Genomic DNA, 15,983 nt, shown 5'->3' on the forward strand with positions numbered 1-15,983 from the left:
TTCGGAACCAGCCACCATGGTGTGTTCCCTTTTTGCGTACTGGCTACGGCACCGAAAGAATTATTCATTACCATCCATTTTAAATGATTTCGACTTCCAGAGCGCAGATATCATTTTAATCCCGCGTAGACACATCGCCAACCTCTTTGTCGGGTGAACCATGCTGCCAATAGAGCAGTTTTTTCTCCAGCCACCTATTTTCGCTCCTCTGTATTCAGTGGCGGAAATAAACATTATTTTTATTATAATAATATTATACTCAGGTTTACAGTTCTGTTGTTGGGATACGTGGGCAAGCAGAAAAAAAAATTACTTCCCCTTGGCGCTGCATATCTCTCGAGTGCAGAACACATGGCTGCCATATGCTCTGGTTCCGCAGGCATATCAGCTTCTCAGCGGAGGTACGAGACAGACAGACAGAAGGTACGAGAGCAAGTGTGCGCACGCAGAAGAGGCTTATCGGGGCGTGAGAAACGGCGGTCCCCTGAGCTAGGGGCGACGCGCCGGCTATTCACAGAGCGCCCGTGGCGTCTGCCGCGCCGGATCTGCAGACTCAGCGATGAATTCGGCGCCAGACGAATGAAGATGTTACCCTCCCACGCTTTTACGCCAGATTTATAACGAAAGGACGCGTTCCCAGCGCTAATAGTCGTGCCAATGTCGTGGCATACGTATACCAGTGTGAAAGAGCACTCTATGAAGCCACTGAAATGAAGCGCGACGCATCGGTTGCTTTCTAGTCATCAAAAGCCAGCTGTCACCAAAAGTCATTAAAGCCAGCTGCAGGCCAACGAAGAAGCCTTGACGATGACAATTAACCAACTAGACAAGGTAAAGTCGGGAGCAATTAATCACCGAATTCTCGTAGCTGCTGCACAGTTGGTAACTCCAAGTTCATTTTTTGACTCCCAAGACTCCAAACGTCCTGTGTACGTCCTCGATGGACAGAACGTCTTCATCCCGAACAGGACGTTCTGAGTACCTTTTGAGTGCACATGCGTACCTATCGACGCTGGACGACCTGCATATTAACCGAGCGCTCCGCTACGTGAGACGTCTGTACATTTCACCGATTGCGAATTGCGTGGTGTCGCACTTGTTTTTTTTTTTTTTAAGCGAAAGCTCTATTCCTGACGTGCAAACCCAGAGAACGGTTGGTTCTGTCAATTTCACCTTCATGCTCAGCCATGGTCAGGCCCCCGCTTGCGGAATAATTCTCAGATTGGTAAGTCGCGCAGGAAGGGTGAAGGGTGAAAATAATGAAATGCGCAGCTCTATAACTGTCTCCTTATGTAGGGACCACCGCAACGGGGCTGAGCGAGGGAGAGGGATCAAAGAGATGTGAGAGGAGGCGGGTCAGGAGAGGGAGGAGGGGGTAGAGTGGCATAGGGACGCGCCCGCAAAATTATATGCGGAAGTTTGAAGAGCGACCGGCGCACGCACTGAGATAGAAATTGTGTGGCCAGTGGCGCGCCTTTCACGTCTGATGGAGCGAACGGCGCCTCTCAACAGATACGGCAGTGGCGCCCGCGCAGCGGGCTCACGGAAACAGACGCACCCACTCCAAGCGGCGCGAACAGAAGCGAGCTAGGCGACAGACGCAGCGGAAGTCTACCTACGAAGAAAGCAACAAAACCTCTGCAAACCAATGCACGGTCTCGTCCTTTGACAAACCGAGCTATCGCTCGACAAACTTAGTTTAACCATGGTCAACCACTTTACTGCAAATTTTTTTTTTTTGAAGCACTGGCCTTCCGTGGCAAATATAAAAAAAAATATCAAACTCAACGAGACCAAGGGTAAACGGTTTTTTTTTTTTTTTTTTGTAGCGATAGCTACATTACGGTAGCATTTCGAGCCTTCAGCGTGGTGGTGGCGGCGCGGCGCCGTGGCTGATCACGTGATGCGGAGCAGCTGCTGCTGCCAGCGGCACGGCGCGCCGGCGAAACCGAGCGGCAACAGCTGTGCGCATGCGCCGTGTAAAGTGGGACGAAGATGAAGGAACGCCCAGCGAAACGGAGCGGCGAAAGACTGACTTTGCAGTTCAACTGAGAAAGTTCCACGCGGCCAGCTGTATAGCTATCGCGTCACTCCAGGTTTAACCAGAGCTAAAACACCGCCAATTTTTTTATTTACATATATCTGCTAATTTCAGTCTACGTGTCCGCCCACTGTAACTGCTACCGCGCCTTTCCTCTCAACTACTTACAACCCGTACACAGACGCACAAAGTGCGTACGAAAGGCGTTTCGAAGCGTCTGGCGGCACTAAACTGCCCGTCCTAATTCGACAACGAAGGTTACAAGGGCTGTGTGCTCGGGATAGTCACCTGATCGCCAAGACTGGCGGGAGCCATGGCAGCGGAAGGTGTGCTATCTTTCGCTGTATTTTTACATTTATTTAACATGGCGCGGAGAACGAGCGGAGCAGCTTCCAACATTTGTCGGATATACTTCACGTTCACGGCGAGACCGCCGTGCCATTTCGACGCTCGCCTTTCCACCACCACGTGCGGCGATTCTTCGTGACGCAGTGCAAAACTTGCGGTCTGCACACGTGGGTGTCCGAAGGACTTCACTTTGTTCATGTCCGCAATGAGGTTTTCTTTGTCTCCGTTACCGCCACTCACCTGAATTCATATAGATCTTAAGCATATTTCACTTTTTCCCACACCCATTACACAGCCAGATGCACAATATTTGGCCGACATCTGAGCTTTCCTTCAATAAATTGTCTGTGCATACGCCAACGAAAGTGCCCAATTACGTGAACTACAAACACGGTACGTATGTCTTCAGGATGCTGCGTCTGCTGTCAAATGGCGCATGTCGTAATTGACAAGTACATCTCTAAGAATGGCACCATGAGTACTGAGTAAAAGTCCCATAACATCGCCCTTATTCCCCAGACATGGCATTGCGTGATTTTTATCTTTTTTTTTTTGGACTCGGATAAAAACGTCCTAGCGGGACCAGGTCTGATATACTGGCATCTGTGCAGGAACGGCTGTCAAGGCCCAAAGGGGCATTTCTTTCGAAATACGGCAGCTTACTTCTTGCAGGTTCTGTGAATTGTGTGGCGATCATGTTCGATGCAAACAGCTCTTTCTGCATGTTGTTACGATCTGACCCCGACCTCCAGCCGAGGGGGATAAGCATGCTATGTCGACTTAACTTCTAATACAAAAAGCCTCGTTTCCGGTAACGCCGTGGTGGCTCAGTGGTTAGGGCACTCGGCTACTAAGCCGACGTTCCCTGGTTCAGACTCGGGAACTGACACATGCTTTTAATAAGGGTTTACTGACGTTTCGAACAGGGACCAGTCTTACCAGAGAGCTACATGACTATTCCAGACGAGTATTCATAGGGGTTGGAACAGGCTGTTAGCGTGCGCCTGAATTAAACCCCAGGATTTAAAAAAAAACACGACACAAAAAAGGAACCTATGCGCTTGGTGCGTGATGAATCACAGTCCTGAAGGGTGTCCAGTGGTCGTACTTAGAGCACAGCACACCTTCGGGAATGCCTTTGGCCACATACACATGCTTGTAGTAAAGATGTCAAACACTACATTTCTAGATTAAATTAGGGGCGACTCCACCGACACCATCGACAGTAACCTTAATTATTCCAGACTGGTAGACCGGTATCCCCTTTCCGATTAGTTGCGGCCATAGGCGCCAAGTTTTTAATCTGCCGGGAGGGTGTGATCTTTAACGTGCACTGACATCGCACAGCACACGGGTGCCTCAGCATTTCGCCTCCATCAAAACGCAGCCACTGCGGTGGGGTTCGAACCCGGGTACTCCGGATCAGTAGCCGAGCACCTAACCACTGAGCCATCGCGGCGGGTAAGGCTCTGCGGTTTTTGGCAAGCCAATGATGGCCCTTTGCTGCTGACGTCACGTGCGCTTCATGACCTTTCGCGCGAAAGCTGGGGACCGCAGGTTGCCGCAAGGCACAAAAGCGGGAATTAAAAAAAAAAGTGTAAATTAGTAGTTCACTTCCGAGTGCTTGTAAAAAGAGGTGTGCGCACTCGGCGGCATCTACTGTACATGCTGCACGCATCTAACAGCTTTTTTCTGAACCGCTGTTCAGGAACCAGTGTCGCACGATGGGACTAGAGACGTTGCGTGGCATAGAGATGGCGTTCGCATAAGTGATGCGAAGCCGGGAATGCGGGGATCACCCTACACAGCATCACACACTACATGGGCAAGCAGGCCATGCCGAAAATACCAAACCTACAACCTGAGCAGTGCTGGTAGGCCGTGCTATCCAGCTCAAGCTGCAGAAGACCAAAAACCACTGGTTCATCGGGCGCAGCAAACAGCTAAGGCCCTGGACTAAGAGCCCTTCCCAGTTCAGGGAGTGAAAAGCTCTTCACTGATTTAAGTTTACCACCACCACCACCACCACTGGGAACACAGTGCACACATGCAGTTCAGTTCTCGCCGAGTTTAGCGCTTTTCGCGACGCAGCGTAAACATTGCCAATTTTCTCACTTGCCTCAAGAGTGCCGTGGTGTAGGGGCAGACGAAAAATACTCCAGTAGATAGTTCAAATCGGACAGCCCCTTCCAAGAAGGATGCATAAATCTCTCCCTGCCGCGGTGGGCCATTCACATTTACTGAGTATGATTGGGAAACCAACTAAGTGGTTTCACATTGTTCGCTGCATCCGAGAATTCGTCGTAACAGAGCACTTAAAGGAGTAAAGACACCTAAATTTAGTCGCATGTTTTCTTCTCTGCAATAATACGTAAGAATACATGGGTCTCCTCGTGATATTCGCGTACGACTGCTAAATAATTTATTATTGAATTTCCTCTCTCATACATGCAGTTTCGGTTTCATCAACCGAACAATGGCTGAGACGTCAAAGATGGCTTTAGGTCACGAAAGACACGAAAAACACTGCAATTGCTGATACATTAGATGACATTCTGGCTCTTGAAGCACGTTGGTTAGTAGTAAACCAAAACTACGTATCAGCTATCATATTGGAGTTTTTTCAAGCCTCATGCGACATAAAGCATTCTTGACGTCACAACCATCGTTCAGTTGATGAAACCGAAACAGCATCAAGAAACTACTCTATTAAGGCGAAAGCCTTTAATGGCTCATGCTCGCGTCTGTCCGTCCGTCCATTACGCTCTTCAACTCGATAAGAAAAAAAAAATCTTTGTGCACGATGGGATTCGAACCACCATCCTTCCGTTCCGCAGCTGAGCGTGGTAACGACTAAGCTACCTCCTGCCAATGCATATGTAGTTCTCCTCGTCTAGGACGCTGGAGAGTGTTTACAGAAAGGCGTCAAATCAGACGAATGCCTCCCAAACACCGTCCAGTGTCTCCAGCATTTAAGATTCACAAACAATTGTGTACTTAATCAACGCCTTAACCACACATCAGTGACACAAGCAGCAACATCGCGCTAAAGGCTTTCGCCTCACCGCACTTTAGGTCAACAAAGTGCCCCCCTGAATTTTTTATAAATTATTTAGCGGTCGTAAGGGGATTCCACGTGGTGAATTTTGTATACTAGTTTCTAATGCATCATTTCAAATAACAAAACGCGCAAGCGAAATTTGGTGTCTATGATCTTTTAACGGGAGTCTACCACAATGCTCTATGTAGTTGATATTTTTCATTGTTGATATTGAACATTTTGTTTTGCCACATGGCGAGTAATGTAGACAGCTGGGGTTCATGCTCCACAAAAATTTGTTCACGCAATACCATGATCCCAACTACGAGATCCAGGTCCGCTGCCGACGACGCATGCGAATTATGTGAATGTTCCGAGGCACAGCCAACAGCCATGCAGCATTCGACTGACGACAGCGAAGTGCGTGGCCTAATTTGAAAGCCGCCGGGCTTTCTTTCCCCCGGACGCACAGGTGCATACAATAAAAAGTTGGTGCTTGAGTACACATCTGCGTGCCCTCTTGGTCCAACATATAGCGATACTTACAATACAAAAAGGCAACCCTGCACTCTTCAGTGTCCCATTCTTCGCTGTCACACGACAGATGCACTGTGGAACTTCCCTCAGAAGCACACATTTGGACGGCATAAATTTTTATTAACAACCCCTTTCCCAATTCCCTTCTTCTTCTGAAGTGCACCTTGGTGGTCGCTGTGGCAGTCTCGGAGGGCTCATCGCCATCAGGCTCCCAGGCTGTGCGCTCGCTTGTCGGCACTGCATAGGCTGCACATCTGCGGAGAAACGCATGCACAGATGCTCTTACTCCCAAATAGGTTTTGAGCAAACCAGCAGGATATACACGTTTCGTACAATGAACGTGCGCTTTCCTCAAACGAAATCCCCCAGCTTGGTTCTTCAAAGCCTCGTCATCACCATCAGCCTCACTACGCCGGAACAATAAGGCCTCTCCCATATATCTTCAATTAAACCTGTCCTGTGCCAGCTGTGGCCACCCTATCCCTGCATACTTCTTAGTCTCATCCGCCCACCTAACGTTCTGCCACCCCTGCTACGCTTCCATTCTCTTGGAATCCACTCCGTTACTCATATGGACCAGCGGTTATCTTGCCGTTGCATTAGATGCCCTGCCCAAGCCCACTTCTTCCTCTTGATTTCGACTAAGATGTCATTAACACGCGTGTGTTCCCTCACCCACTCTGCCCTCTTCTTGTCTATCAATGTTACACCTATAATTTTTCTTTCCACAGCTCGCTGCAGTGTTCTTAAATTAAGTTGCACTTGAGTTGAATTAAGTTTGGTAGCCTCCACGTTTCTGCCGCATAGATGAGTACCGGCAAGACACAGCTGCAATAAATTTTTCTCTTGAGGAATATTGGTAAACTGCCATTCATTATCTGAGAGAACCTGCCAAATGCGATCCACACCACTCTTACTCTAGTTATTTCACAAAAACAGGTTTGGTTAGGACTTCCATGAATGCTACAATAGCCCCACTACACGGCTTAGAATCAAACCCCCCTGGGCTGCAAACTTTTGACTAAGTCTGTATGCCTGACAGACATTATACATTTTTTGACACGACAGCCTTAAGGAGCCCATGTCGCCGAAAAGCCGGCGTCAGCGTCCGTGAGCGAAAGTTCCACGAAAAATTTCCAGAGAAGCGGCCTAGGTGGCAGGTGGGCTACCAGGTCAGGTGACTTTGTGGCGTCATCACAACCTACCCACTGGGTTGCTAGCAATATTTGCGTGACCGCAGCGGTGGCCTAGTGGTTTGAGCATCCGCCTCGTATGCGGGAGGTGCAGAGTTCGATCCCCAGTGCTGCCGGGTACCCACCGGTGATACAATAGGTACAAGCTTTCCCCTGCCTGGTGCTCGGCTTCTTAAGATGAAATGCTTGGGAAATGGGTCTTTGACACCACCTTGTGAAATGAAAACTACCTTGTGTCATGGCGCTCTTTGGCCAAAGTTGCCCTTGCGCCATAAAAATTCATCCTCATCATCAATATTTGCGTCATAACAGATGGCAGTTAAATGAACTGGTTGCGAGAAGTTGAGGAAACAACTGGGGTCGCAGAAGCCCCACCCGTGGCAGCACCTGCCATCGCAAGCAGTGGCACATCGCTAAACTGCCGCACCACTGCGCTAGGAGTGGTGTGTGAAAAATTTCGTATACGCGGGCATTAACCCAATAAAGGGGCCATGACAGCCTATTTTCATGCATAACCTGCTTATTGCCTTTAAATCCCAACAGGCTAAATTACAATTCCCCCAATTTTCAGTTGATTCTGTGCGGCAAATATTATAAAAACGAATTTCTTTCGTTTTTTTTTGCGAACTGCTTGCTGGTGTGGCCTCTGATCGCTGACGACACGAGCGCATACACGCCACGCGTCGTCTGCTGTGAGCTGTTGAGGTGCTTGCATGCACACCGTAGACAGCGGTCGCTTGAAGAATTTTTTTTTTTAGCCTAGCGAAATAAAATATATTTTCCGTGTTCCCTTTTGGGAAGCCTTCAACTTAGTACGCGAGCCGAGTGATCCTTGGGAAAGCGGACTTGCTCGTGGTACCCACTTTCAGACTGTTGAGGAAACAGAAATCGATGGACCCCTACTTTATTATTTACGCTCAGAAGTATGCTGTTCCTATGTTATGAGCGTGGTCTCTTTTGAGCAGTAAAGTACTCCCGTATGTGAAAAGCGGCACGTGCCGTGCATGCCTTCGCCGATGTGGGCCGTGAAAGCAGCGGCATTTTGTAGCTAGCTACCAAGTTCTTGTCCGCTATTCATCACTCGATAATTACACTCAAATTATCTAAAGGTGCACAACAGTAACCTTGAGGCACGAAAGGAGCAGAGAAAAGTACCGAGTGTAACGACTTCCACTCTGCATGTACCAGTTTGTAAGTCGAACATACATTTCCTTCAACTCATAGAACCTTCTTGCAGGAACCAAGCCGCTTGCAAAACCCTACGTGACTCTAATGCTTTCACTGTCCGCACCGATGAATAGTCGCCGCCGTCTAAATGTGTGCTTTATAGTACAGCATTTTGCTGTGCATGCGCATTGTGCCCCAGGAGTGCGACGATTACGACAACTGCAGCCCCGCGCTGAGTTTGTTTACATGGCTGTGCGCAAACAGTACTAGCTGCTCGTTTGCGTGGAGTAAGACGCCAGGTGGATTATCCTTATCTTAAACATTACGTACTCTTGCTCACAAATTGCACTTTTACTTGTTTACACATCATGATAACACTGCATTAAGAGCCGATGATGCTATATCGCCTGCTTGGGAAACGCTTCGCGTAGGATACCGGCGCTTTCCGCTAATTGTATCTGCTTTCTCTTATGTCACCAAAATTTATTTTAGATCGGTTCAGCTAACAATACGTTCAGACATTACTTGAATTAACGAAAACAACCAGATTTGTTGTCCACAGTCAACGGCTGCTGCCGGCTACCTTCTGCACATGCTATGCAGACCGGGTCACATATATCGGCACTTCTGCCTTATTGTACTCGCGTCCTGCGATGTAGGCTGTCGTCGCTTTGAGGGCATTGTAGCCAAAACTACGCTCGACAGCTATTTGCAGGCACTAAAACTTGCGAATTTGCTCTATGCAATCGCCGAAATCGCACACACGAATCCTGTGTACTCGCTAGGCCTCGTCACGAAAGGGGCTGGCGGTCCACCGTCAACCGATATTCAAGAATATGACAAAAGTTCCTCACTGATTAGTAACAAAGTGTGAAGATATGATATGTAGCCGCTTGTTTCGCTTTTTTCGATACGGATAAGGTACACAAGCACATTTTTGCCAGCCGTCGCCTCACTGGGCGTGAAGCTTTTGCTTGGCCGCACAAGCTTAGGCGACAGTGGCGAGCGGCACCGTCGTGCGGCATTTTCTGCCTGTGTCGCTTGCCTTGCCGATCGGTTCTGTGTGCAGGCACCGAATGAAAGCACATCTTCGCTGGTGCACGCACATCGCGTATGTCGCTGGGGCTAGCATGAGTTCCATTAAGTTTTAGAATTCTTAAGTTTATAAAATGTCATACCAACTAGTCCCCTACCACTCTCTTCTGGTTCCCACTAAGCTGACTCTTTAACATTACTATGATATGCTATCGTTGATCGTGCTGGCGTCGTCGTCGGTCTAGCATGACAGACCAGTGCGTCAGCGACAGCATTTGCGTACCAATCAGCCCACCGACCGTCGATCACGTCGCTTCGGCCTATAGTGCAACCGGACCGTAGCTATACCGAAGAAAAACTGCGTTGCTGTTATTATCACTTTTGCGGTAATATATGGGAGACGACTGCTACTTCGATCGCCCGCGAAAGTACACGGGGGAATGAGACCTCGCTGTGCATATTGCAGCGACGAGAGCAGACGACGTTGCTCCGTGCATGTGCTAGTGACGTCACGAGAGCTTTCAATATGGCGGTCGCTGCCGGTGGGAAGTCTATCGGTCTCAATTTCGATCGTATTTTTTGGAAAATACAGCGCGTCCGGGGCAGCGAAATTTCGGAAATTGAATCATAAGCTCTTGCATTAGATACTGGAAGCAGAAAACTGCAATATGAAGAACGACCATGTCATGGCCCCTTTAACGCTATCGCATCACACCCTTAAAGAGCAACTGAGTAGGTTTTGGAAATCGATGAGCTTAAATGGGTCAAATGTGTGAAACTTGCAGGTAAACTGAAGGAATGCAAAGGATGTAAGTAAAGCATGCGGAGTCCTTTCGGGCTAACGTTTGAAATGGTGACGTAATCGCCGATTGAAATCGAGACGGCCATCAACCTTCTCCGCAGTGCACAACTCCAAATGGAGGGCGCATCATGACGTCATATCCAACGCATAAAGGCTTGCTTTCAAGAAAAAAAGACCAACGCCATCGAAGGCTAAAGCCTTGGAGTGTTGTTTGGCAACATCCAACGAGGCACGACAGAGTGCGGTTAGCGGCAGCGGAAATTTAAGATCTTACTTTCCATGACTTCACACCGAGCTTCTCCGCAGTCCTTTGGTGCTGTGCGGAGAAGCCTAAAATTTAATCGTCGATTACGTCACTATTATAAACGCCAGTGCAAAAACACTTGGCATGCTTTACCTGCAGCCTGTATAGATTTGAATCATTGAATAGCGCCGAATTCTCAAAAAGTGGTGCAGCTGCCCTTCAAGGAGAAGGTTAAGGGTCCTCTCCAGTTTTTTTTTTCTATCAGATATTTGTCTCATGAATTCGGCGAATGTTTGTTAGTGCACGAAGTATTTCAAAAATAATTTACGCGTCTTGCCTGCTGCTTTCACAAGTACGTCGGTGCGTGTTTGCTTACAGGCGGCCATAGAAGTAGGCATATCCAGGCTCGTACAATCGCAAAGAGCGGATAATGCATGGCTGCTTCTGGAGCACGTCCTGGACATGTGATCCTCGCTCAGCGGTCTGCTTAATTTTGTCCTCGTCATGCCTCTTTGGATAATGACCTAGAGGGTTGTTACTTTTTATTCGTGGACATTTCCCACTGCGCAGAACGGCGCGACTGGTGGTCGGTGTGCGCCATGCTTTTAGCATGCCAACAGTAAACCATGTTCAGTTTTATGCAGGACACGCACCATGCGTTCCAGTTGTATACGTTAAGATGCGCGCATGCCATTTGTAGTAATGCGCAATCTGTAAAATTCCTCTATGGCCATTTTCAATTCTATTCACGTCCATTAACTGTACCTTTAATGAAAATAATCAAATGGTTTAGGTTTATGAGGTTTAATGTGCAAAAGCGACTCAGGCTATGAGGGACGCAGTAGTAAAGGGCTCCGGAAATTTCAATCACCTGGATTTCTGTAACGCGCACTGACATCGCACAGTACACGGGCCTCTAGAATTTCGGCCGCCGTGGCAGGGATCGAACCCGCGTCTTTCGGGTCAGCAGCCGAGCGCCATAACCACTGAGCCACCACGGCGGCTTGAAATAAAATGGGTAAGACAATTAAAAAAAAAAAAACTCGTTTCAAACAAGGAACCACAGCCGCATATGTAGTATCAAGCCCACTTTTATAATGCGCATTAGCGTCCCGCATACCTAGTTCGTTATATCCCAATACTTGCTGGTAAGTAGACTATAGATATAACAGATGGACTCATGTAAGGTGAACGCTCGTAAAGTGTGTTAAAACAGATGCTTGGGTGAGTTGGTGCGACATTGGCCAGATGGCAGATGCCTTAATGAATGCCTCAAAGAACATTAAAACGTGTATAACACCGTGAAAGGGCATGTAGAGATTGTGACAAGAAAAATTGCTGTCCGGATTTGAAGAAGACCAAGGTGATAAGCAAGCACAAGAATCAGTTAATTCGTGACATCACTGAAGCCGAGAAAATCACCAGGTCAGCAGACACATGCGTTAGCAGCCCCTCTTTGACAATTTCATCTAAAGAATTTGACTTTTTAGTCACACGCAAGTGACATAGCGATGGCTTCTTCGGTGTCGTGAATGAATGTGAGTGTTGTTCTTCTTTTGCTGTTTGGTGGCCACCTATTTATTTCCACGCTCCAAGCAATAAAATTTCAGTTGCAACTCAGCGCCAAACTGTGTGTCTTTCTTCTGTCCGTGCCCAAGTTCATGCTGTTCTTCAGAAAAACGTAAAGTGTGTTTTTGTTTAGCTATAATATGAAGAGAAGCTTTGTAAGTGCGTTTTCTCGACTTTCGTGTTGGCTAAAATTAAGCAGTGCGCGCTTTGCGATCATCACCCTATCCCAACGGTTTAGACCAGGACAGCGGCGGTGTGCCAGGGAGCAGAGCGGACCCAAATGGTTGCTGCCTAGGCAGTGGCGCTGCGATCGCTTTGGGATAGGCGCGTCAGCAGAGGGTGACTCACGTGCGTACAGAAACGTATCTACAATGAATATAAACGTAAGTTGCGCCTTCATCTCTTTTGTATTACTGAAACAAGACGGCTTAGTAGCATTTATAACCATAACCTTAGCCAGGCAAATTGAAGATGCGTTGGCAAACAGCTTATCTATCACATGCATATTAGATACGCATTCAAGAAGTAAAACTACCGTATTCCCAGTATGATCACATATAGAAAATGCCTGAACCACCAGGACGATTATATTTTCTTCTCGACGCATAAAACAGAGAAAGTGACTGAAGAAGAAATTAAAAGTGCGTATACCGCAAAAAAAAGCATTTAGTGTCTTTTAAGCTTTTGCAAGGTTTTATTTCCAGACACTCAACTTTTAGTGATCTAATCAATAAAGGAAAATTTAGTCTGCTTTGCACAACCGGATATTACACACGTGAGGAACCCAAACTACGAGGGGGTAAGCGGCACGTCGCGTTTCTCTGATTTTGCCGCGTGGAGGCGCGGAAAGAAGGGCTTTAATTTCCGGCCGAGATCTACAGCCAAAAGCTCAACCCCGAGCATCCTGGCCTGTCATACAGCAGGCGTAGAGTGCACGCGAACTTTGCAATACGTAGACGAGCATGGCTTGAAGCAGCCGCGCCCGGTGCAGGCAATCACTTTTCCATTCAGAGCTGGTTCACGGCACCAATCCTGAAAAAGTGCCGCTGGTGCCAGTGCAGTGCAGAACCAGTTCTGTGGTGCAGGTGCAGCGCGTCAGCAGCACCACACCTCATATGTGCGACAATTTTCAACCGAGCGCGTGCAGGCAGGTTTTGTCGTCTCCTCGTCGTGGAGGTGTTGAGTCCTCTCGTGTATTTTTTGTGTGCGGTCGCTTCCGTGCCTAACGAGACTTGAGTCGGCCATGGTCGACGACGAGGACATCACGTAGTTCCTTGTTATGGAGTAGTTCTACTCTTCCCATAATGAATACGAGGAAACAGACTCCGTGCTGTCATGCCGCAACTAACTTGCTTGGACTGACGGCAGTCGAGTTCTGAAGTGCTATAAAAGCGAGGTCGCAAGCTATTTCAATTAAAAATTCACAAGGCTTTTCAGACACTCAGAGAGACATTCGAAGAACTTTCGGCGCGCTTTAATACAAGGCCCCTGCATATTTTCCGACGCCTATGGGAGGGCGCCCAGAAATCACCGCCGAGAACCCGCCTCGCTAATTTAGCTCTTTATAAGCAGTGATAAAAAAAAACAGTCCTTCGATCGCAGCACCACAGGGCTTCACCGCTGCTTAGTGCTAGGCCCGGCATCCCCGTAGACACAGCAGAATCGCCAGGCGGCGTTGAATCAGCAGCATCTGCCTGCAGCAGGCACAGGTACCGACGCCGGTTGTAGCAAAACACGCTCGGATTCGCCCTGCCCGCAGTTTGCCAACAGCCCACACACCGTCGTTGCGCCGTAAATTTCATGTGCCCTCGCACACACACGGACAGCCTGTCACAATTAACATGGCAGCTATAGCACAAAACACAGAAAGTTGCCTGCTGTTGCGCAGGTTTCCGCGCCATTTTCTCGCAGAATGACATTGAACCCATCGATGACTGCGAAAACGTCCCTCAATTCATGTTCAATATTTACGAGCTAACATGCGTCATCTGTGCATCATCTGCTGAAAGCCGTCTGCATGTGCGCTTCTTTTTTGCACCTCCTTGGAGTCTGGTGCCGTGGTTCCTTGCGCCAAAGCGGCACCGAAATCAATCACGGACGGCAGTGCAGAGGGCACTGGGAATCGAGGGCTTTGGTGCAGTGCACCATAAACCGGTGCAGGCAGTGCAGTGAACCACAGCTGAATCGAATGCAGCTGATGAGAGGCGTGAGCCAGTGTAGACCAGCTATGCAGCAAACTGTCCACGTGACCAAGCGCAGCCAATGGGTGTAGCAGCGGCGAAGAGAAAACCAGGAAAACTAACGTGGCACTGTCAAACTCCTAGAGGTGGCGCTCGCGTCTCTTTGAGATGAAAGCAGCAACGGAAGTGGGGCCGCATCCCGGGGGCAAGTTTTCCAACTGCCCTTATCTAAAAACGTTGCCCTATCCGAGGCGTTTAGCGCACATGAAATGCCACTGCTAATTATCGCGTATATGTCAGCCTGTCGTGCAATTTGTACTGGCAAGTATGGTCCATTCTTCATTCACGGCGCTCAGCTCTTATCAGGACGGCGTCTTGAAAGAGCAAGGCGAAGCTGCGCGTGGGTGCGACGGCAAGCTTTGGCGCACAGAAAACGTTCCACATGACACGCCATCCATGCTTAGTCTAGGCGAGAGCCAAATGTTTGGCCAAATAAAAGGCAGGGACACTCGGTGACTTCGGCAGAGAAGCATTGCAAGAGGTCTTCTTTGTAGGTGCGTGCAGCTGACGCTGCGGCGGACAGGGAAAGCAAGTGGCCGACTGCAAAGTGTAATCTCGGAGGAATCAGAGATTGATATATGTCCGGCGCAGGCACGTAACCACCAAGGCGCGCAGAAAACGGAGCAGGAGGGCAGTAGTTGGCCCTATTTTCTCTTCAGAAACTTGAGGTGCATTGCGATGCGCCGTCAGCTGCAGAGTATCGGTACGGTGCACTAGAAATTTATCAAGCGTGATGAGCACCCGCACGAGAGCGAGGATGAAGTTTGTCCTCACTCGGGGCACTCTCGCAGTGAGCGTGCGGCGCGAGATAGCATCGCCACAGTGCGGCCCCACAGCCGCTCCCACGACCGGAGCCGTGGTCTCTCCGCTTTTGATCACGACTATACGTGTCCGATGAGGGCTGCGGCCGCGCGATGTGTCCACGCGCAAGTTTATGGCACCTGCGTGCTTGCTGCAATTAGGTCCCGTGTCGCAGACTTTCGCTCTATTCAAAAGTCGGTGCCGTAGCCCTAATGCGTATTGCGAGCGTAAAAAAACGAGCGTTCGTTATTACCATAGTTCTAATGAGAAGAAATACAGGCCTACGCTGTTAGCAAAAATACGCCTGAATGGGAGTAAATGGCTTGTCCTTTAGCCCATGCCCATAAGAAGGTATTATTTACTCCACCTATCTGGAATCTCATCTCCCTGTACAAGAGTACGAGAGAGTATAACTTCTATTCCCCACAGAAATGGAACCCAAACATGGCGCCATGATTATGCATCCTCATCCTAGGTTCATTCCTACAGTCATGTCAGCGGCGGAAACGGAGAAGGTGCACGGGCAGCCAGCGAACCAGCTCGGGTGACTGCACTGCACTCACGTGACCCTGCGTCACGGGTTCTTTCTGCCATCAGCATGTAGTCTGCTTGTGCTTTGCGAGCTAGTTTGGTTGCTTATTATGGTCATGCGCTATGTTACACTTGACGAAAAACCGCAGAATAAGTTCAAAAGAGGACACTACGGGAGAGGTAATCTGGCATGAAAGTGTAAGCTGCTTTTATCTTTGTTTCTTTAAAAACCTTGGTTTCTTAATATTACTGAGGAACAATGAAGCTTCTTAAGCTTTATCAAGAGCTCTTTGTTGAAACTGCTCCACCGCAGTTCCATGACGACGCACCAAGCTGTAAGCATGAGGCCTAAGCAGGATCGAGCTCTAGCTGGGTGGTGGCGCATAAAAAGGAAGATCAGGTATCGCAGAAGCGTGCTGGAGGCTTCAGAAGAAC

At 48.7% G+C, this 15,983-nt stretch overlaps 1 protein-coding gene across 3 annotated transcripts in view; it reads right to left on the bottom strand.

Moving 5' to 3' along the window:
- Positions 1-6,065: 6,065 nt before the first annotated feature.
- lt (vacuolar protein sorting-associated protein light) overlaps positions 6,066-15,983 on the bottom strand; it is a 175,820-nt gene continuing 165,902 nt past the window's right edge. For all 3 annotated transcript variants that reach the window (XR_013313229.1, XM_077657307.1, XM_077657308.1), the window contains one exon: positions 6,066-6,220. Coding sequence is in view for 2 of the 3 variants with exons in the window: in XM_077657307.1 (XP_077513433.1) it covers positions 6,170-6,220 (51 nt within the window). In the remaining variant the exon portion in view is untranslated. The remainder of the gene's footprint in view (positions 6,221-15,983) is intronic.

Source organism: Amblyomma americanum, chromosome 3 (assembly GCF_052857255.1).
Source record: "Amblyomma americanum isolate KBUSLIRL-KWMA chromosome 3, ASM5285725v1, whole genome shotgun sequence".
Taxonomy (NCBI): Eukaryota; Metazoa; Arthropoda; class Arachnida; order Ixodida; family Ixodidae; genus Amblyomma; species Amblyomma americanum.